The 6338-nt window shown below is 38.2% G+C and overlaps 1 protein-coding gene across 1 annotated transcript in view; it reads left to right on the forward strand.

The window, feature by feature from the left end:
• The window catches only part of LOC106869793 (polypeptide N-acetylgalactosaminyltransferase 2), a 152550-nt gene that overhangs the window by 121734 nt on the left and 24478 nt on the right, over positions 1-6338 (forward strand). The window contains exon 7 of the mRNA XM_014915654.2: positions 3433-3520. Coding sequence (XP_014771140.2) covers positions 3433-3520 — 88 coding nt within the window. The remainder of the gene's footprint in view (positions 1-3432; positions 3521-6338) is intronic.

The following is a 6338-nucleotide window of genomic DNA, read 5'->3' on the forward strand; positions in this document are numbered from 1 at the left end:
AACTACTTGGCAAAATTGTTAATTATTAATTCTATTATTAATTGACGATTCCCTGCCCTTATTCTTGTATATATATATATATATATATACACATATATATATACGACGGGCTTCTTTCAGTTTCCGTCTACCAGATCCACTCACAAGGCTTTGGTCGGCCCGAGTCTATAGTAGAAGACACTTGCCCAAGATGCCATGCAGTGGGACTGAACCCGGAACCATGTGGTTGGCAAGTAAGCTACTTACCACACAGCCACTCCTGCGCCTGTATATACTTCTAACTGATTATTTTGAATTCATTTCAGAAGTGGGGCAATTACACAACACCATTGAGCAGCAAGAACTGCCAAATATCTATTATTCTTGTTCACTTCCTGGGAGATTTTGTTTCACCTAGTTCTGAAGTATATTGTGTTTTTTAACAGTATATGTCTTTAAAGGAACTTCCTTAGATGAAATACTGCGGCTACAAGCATTTAACATTACACATACATTGTGTGATATTGATAATGTTGATATTATTGAGCTGCTTCTAACACAAAATTTGAATATCCACTTGTATTTTATTAAAATGTTATTAAATATTAAAGAAGTGAAAGAGAGTGAAAGTGAGCTGATTAATAAAACAAATGAACAAACAAGCCAACAAGAGAACATGCATGTGGCCTTTTGGCCTGTTAGAAATAGCAGCAATATCTCTCTTCAATCAAACACTCTACCATCTTTAAAATTGGGAGAATTCATTGGGTAGTGTAGTCCCAGATATACTATATCTGGAAAAGGAAGGATACATTAGATGATGTAGTTCTAGATCGGTGATTCCCAAGCTTTTTCAGGCTGCTGGCACCCAGGTCACATTCCTAACGTCGTCGCCCCCCCCCCCAACCACGGCCACAAACATAGACCACTTTCTGCTACAAATTCAAAACAACTGTATTTCACAAATAAAACCCTACCTAATCAACCCCTTTTTTTTTTTTTTTTACAAATATTGCTCCCTTTTAGCTACCCCATTATCACCTCACTTTTCTTCAGTACCACCCTGCATCTTTCCATCATCCTCAAGGATGGCAATGCCACCCACTTTGAGAACCACTGTTAGAACTGTAGCTCCCATGTCTGAAAATATAATGGATATATTGGACAATATACACTGTGTTAGAAATGAAGGACATGAAGACTAGTAGTTTTGTCCTACATATACTGAAAATTATGTCAAAATTTTCAAATTTGGTATTTTCCATGTAAAATCCGATTTTGTTATTTATTTGTTCCAGAGAAATTGCAGAAAATGTTACTGAAGTTTAAAGTTTAATCATTTTTACCTTAGAAAACAGGATTTGGAAGCTGGTATTTTCTGCATGATAGCTATCTATCACAAAATGGAAGCAAAATCATTAGGAGGAGGAATTTTTCTTAAACAAAAGCAAAGCATTACCATGACCAAAGTTGTAAGAACTTCTGAAGTTTTAATAACTTTTAATGAATAAAGTCATGAGAAACATTTGAACAGACGGGGAAGGCATGGTCTGACATGGAATAAACAAAAATTTATATAGTAAAATTTATATATAGTAACAGTGTAACAAGGGTTGACTGACACATTTCAAGTCTTGTATACGTTCACATTATGTTTTTACTATTGTTAGTAGCAACAACAGGTTTTTATAAAATAGTGCATACATATGTGGAGGCGCAATGACCCAGTGGTTAGGGTAGTGGACTCGCGCTCATAGGATCGTGGTTTCGATTCCCAGACCGGGCGTTCTGAGTGTTTATTGAGTGAAAACACCTAAAGCTCCATGAGGCTCCGGCAGGGGGTGGTGGTGAACCCTGCTGTACTCTTTCACCACAACTTTCTCTCACTCTTACTTCCTGTTTCTGTTGTGCCTGTAATTCAGAGGGTCAGCCTTGTCACACTGTGTGACACTGAATATCCCCGAGAACTACGTTAAGGGTACACGTGTCTGTGGAGTGCTCAGCCACTTGCATGTTAATTTCACGAGCAGGCTGTTCTGTTGATCAGATCAACTAGAACCCTCGACGTCGAAAGCGACGGAGTGCCAACACACGCATACATATATGTATATTTTCCTGTTCCTGTGCTTGTGCGTACATTGCTTTAAAATCTAGTGATGTTTTGTGTCCTTTTCTTTCTTGTAATTTTAGCAGTTAGATAAATAGCAATAGAAAAATGTGTACTAAGCTGAGATAAGTGTCAATGTGAATTTGGTCATAGCTGTGTAGTTATGAAGCTTGCTTTGCAGTTACCTGTTTCCAAGTTCAGTCTCACTATGTAGCACCTTGGGCAAGAGTCTCCTTACTATATAACCTTGGGCCAACCAATGCCTTGTGAGTGAATTTGGTAGACGGAAAGTGTGTGGAAGCCTGTCGGCTATATATATATGTGTGTGTGTGTGTGTATGTGTGTGTAATTGTATGTTTTTGTGTTTGTCCTCTCCACCACTTCACAACTAATGTTGGTTTGTTTACATCCCTGTAACTTGGTGGTTTGGCAAAAGTGACTGACACAGTAAGTACTGTTCTGGGATTGATTTGTCTAAGCATGGTCACGGTTCATTGACCAAAATCAGTAATGGAATAGAAAATTACCTTGCTTGTTTTGGGGACGTGTTACTTTGTGCTTCTAAGTTGTTTATAAAAAAATGTCTTCATATATATGTATGTGTGTGTCTGAGAAAATGGATGTTAAAAGATGATGATGATCATTATCATCATCATCGTTTAACGTCTGGACGGCTTGACTGAGAACTGGCAAGCTGGGAGGCTGCACCAGGCTCCAATCTGATTTGGCAAGGTTTCTACAGTTGGATGCCCTTCATAATGCCAACCACTCCAAGTGTGTAGTGGGTGTTTTTATGTACTACTGGGATGGGAGCCAGTTAGGAGGCACTGGCATCATTCATGCTCAAATGATGCATTTTATGTGCCACCAGCATGGGTGCCAGTCAGATGGCACTGGTATCGTCCATGCTCGAATGGTGCTGTTTACGTTCCACTGACACAGATGCCAATCAAATGGCACTCATCAGCTACAACTACGATTTCACTCGGTTGAACAGGTCTTCACAAGTATGGCATATTCCTCAGCAATATATATATATATATATATATATATATATATATATATAGTGGTCAGAAAGCCACTACAAAGGATTGAACTGACCACTTTTTCCCGTCTTCAAAGGCTACTTGATCTTCTAAGCTGTTTTCACAGCTATTGTATGTCCAAGATTTGCATTATTCTCTCTCTTTCTCTCTCTCTCTCTCTCTCTCTCTCTCTCCCCCTCTCTCTCTCTGTATGTATGTATGTATGTATATAATATGTCCCTTTTTCCATAGCTGTGGATGATGACACTATGCATGCTCTATAGAAATGGTGAATTGAGTGTCTGATATTTTATTTTTCAGGACAGATCTCGAGTTGTTAGCCCAATCATTGATGTTATCAACATGGACAATTTTGAATATATAGGTGCTGCATCTGAAATCAAAGGAGGTAATGAAACAATCCTTTCTACTATAGGCACAAGACCTGAAATTTTAGGGGAGGGGGCTAGTCAATTACAACCCCAGTGCTCCACTGGTACTTATTTTATTGACCCTGAAATGATGAAAAGCAAAGTCGACCTCAGTGGAATTTGAACTCAGAACTTGAAGACGGATGAAATGCTGCTAAGCATTTTGCCCGGCATGCTAACATTTCTGCCAGCTTATGGCCTTGAGGTAATGAAATAATATAATTATTTAACATCTATCACCCCACTCCATCCAGCCATTTATTTACTGTGCAACCGATATCATATTCCACACCTCAAACATCCAGCCTATCCATCCGCAAAGAAATTAGATATCTCTGGGGGTTTTTTTTTTGTTTTGTTTATTTGTTTGATTGATTACTTGTAGTGTTGACTTTGGTAATTCAGAATCTATCCCATTTAAGATGTTCACATCTTAAAAATAAGAATAAAAGTAACTTTTTTCTTTCTGGTTTTTACCAAAACTGCCACCCTAATCCACTGCTTCTACCATCATGTTTTTGCTGCCCTGATTCTCCCGTCCTGGTTCTTCTGTCCTCTTTCACTCCCCATCTCGGTCATGTTGCCTTGAGTGAATGCATACAATGTAGATTAGTAAGGGCATTTTAGTCTTAGAAATTCAAGGTGACCTCACTGGTGCTGATACCATGATATCTAGTACTGTCTCTAACTCATCATCATCACCATCATTGTAGTCATCGTTGTCATCATCATCATCATTTCATGTCTGACTTCCATGATGGTCTGGATTGGACAGTTTTACAAGCCCTGCTGCATTAGGATGACTGTTGTGCACTGGTGTCTCAGTTTCAGCATGGCTTTTATGGCTAGACACCATTCCCATTGTCAACCACCTTACAAAGTGCACTTAGTGCATTTTTGTAGCACCAACACTCGTGAGGTCACCTTGTAATTGGCAGGACTAAAGAACTGCCACACTGAAAGAAGTGAGAGAGGTTGAATTTAGATGAAGACTGGATGAAAGTAATGACTTTATTATTGTGGAGTGTGGTAGTAGGGAAGAGAGGGAGAGGGGGGGAAGGGTAGGGAGCTGATGGAGCGGGGTGTTAGTGGACGATCCACTGCTATCTCGGGCTGAAGAGGTAAATTTGTGTGGGAGGTGAAAGAGATGAAGATGTTGAGGATTTGGAGAGGCTGAGAAGAGAAGGAGAGACATTGCAGGTTATGAGAGGGGTGGAGATATTGTGGTGGAGGAGGAGCAGAAAGGGAGGTAAAGATGAATGTTGGGGTGGTGAAACTGAGAAAATAATGCTGAGAGTGAAGAAGAGTGAAAAAATGGGAGAGTGCTGAAAGGATTTGGCAAATGAGCAGAAATAACATAGATTGAGAGAACAGTTTAGTCTTGTTGAGGGCATAGCAACCTCTCTAGTGCTGGTGCTGCAATAAAGTGTACAGAGTGTTCTCAGTAAAGTGGTTGGTTTGTAAGAAGGGCATCCTGCCATAACGACCAAGCCGTAAATGGAATATATGAGTGAGATGTTGACTTTTGACCATTCATAAATAGTTTAGCTCTTTCACATATTGAGTGATCTACAAGTTAGACATGACTAGTTGCATGAAAACAAAAATCACTAGAAATTTGTTGCTACACAAAGCTACATATTAAAACAATTCGTGTAAAATGCATTAACCCTTTTGTTACCATATTTCAGTTGAGATGTTCTGTGTTTCTTTCAATTAATTTTAAATATAACAAAGAATTTAGTAAAATAACTTAGTTTTCATTAAGTTAGTGTTAGGAACATAAATTGTGACTAAGGTTTGGTGGAAGATTTTAATTCAGAACTTTTGAAAACAAGACATTTGTACTACAGAGCCAGAGGCAGTTTCAACCAGGTTGGTATCAAAAGGCTTAAGAGATTAATCTGAAGAGTAATTCTTTTTTTGCTTAAGTTTGTTAATTTCTTGTGTAAAAGCATATTTCTTCTGACTTTACTACAGTGCTACTCAATGAAGGGGTATCTTATTCTTGCAAGGTACTTAGCAAACTCACCAGTGATGGTGCAATGAAAAATGTACCCAATACACTCTGTAAAGTAATTGACTTTAGAAAGGGCATCCATTAATAAAATCCATGCCATAGCAGACATTGGCAATGCAGTCCTCTGACTCATCAAATACTGTTGAATCTTCCAACCCATACCAGTATGGAAGACAAATGTTGGGATTGATGATAATGATGGGAAGGGGTTTACATGTGAACTTAGTGTCAGCCTTTTCGTCCACGTTGTGAAATATACAAGGGAGGCAACTTTGACTGGAGCTTTTTTTTTTTTAATGAAAGTTTTCCAATTGTCCAATGGTATTTCACTGCATCTCTGATAGAGTCATGAGAGAGTGTTTGGAGCTCAGCACAAAGGACTTCATTTGAAGAGCATCAGTTTTCTCCAATCTTTACATCTTTGCTCAGTCACATACTGAATGTGTTTGACCTGCTATATATAGCAGCTAAATCCTCTTGAAACTACGCCATCCCATTTTGAACATTGTTTTATTTATGTCCCTAGTATAGATGCAAGCATGCTTGTGTAGTCAAGAAGTGACCTTTGTTGTCAAATAGTTCCAGGTTTGACCTCACTGTGCATCACCTTCTGAAAATGTCTTCTGTTGTAGCTTTGATTTAACTAATGTCTTGTGAATAGAATAGAATATTCTGAAACTGTAGAAGCGCGTCAAAATAATAATAATAATGATAATAATAATGTGTGTGTATGTATATATATATATATATATATATATATATATATATATATATAT

The sequence above is a fragment of the Octopus bimaculoides genome, chromosome 6 (assembly GCF_001194135.2).
Source record: "Octopus bimaculoides isolate UCB-OBI-ISO-001 chromosome 6, ASM119413v2, whole genome shotgun sequence".
NCBI lineage: Eukaryota > Metazoa > Mollusca > Cephalopoda > Octopoda > Octopodidae > Octopus > Octopus bimaculoides.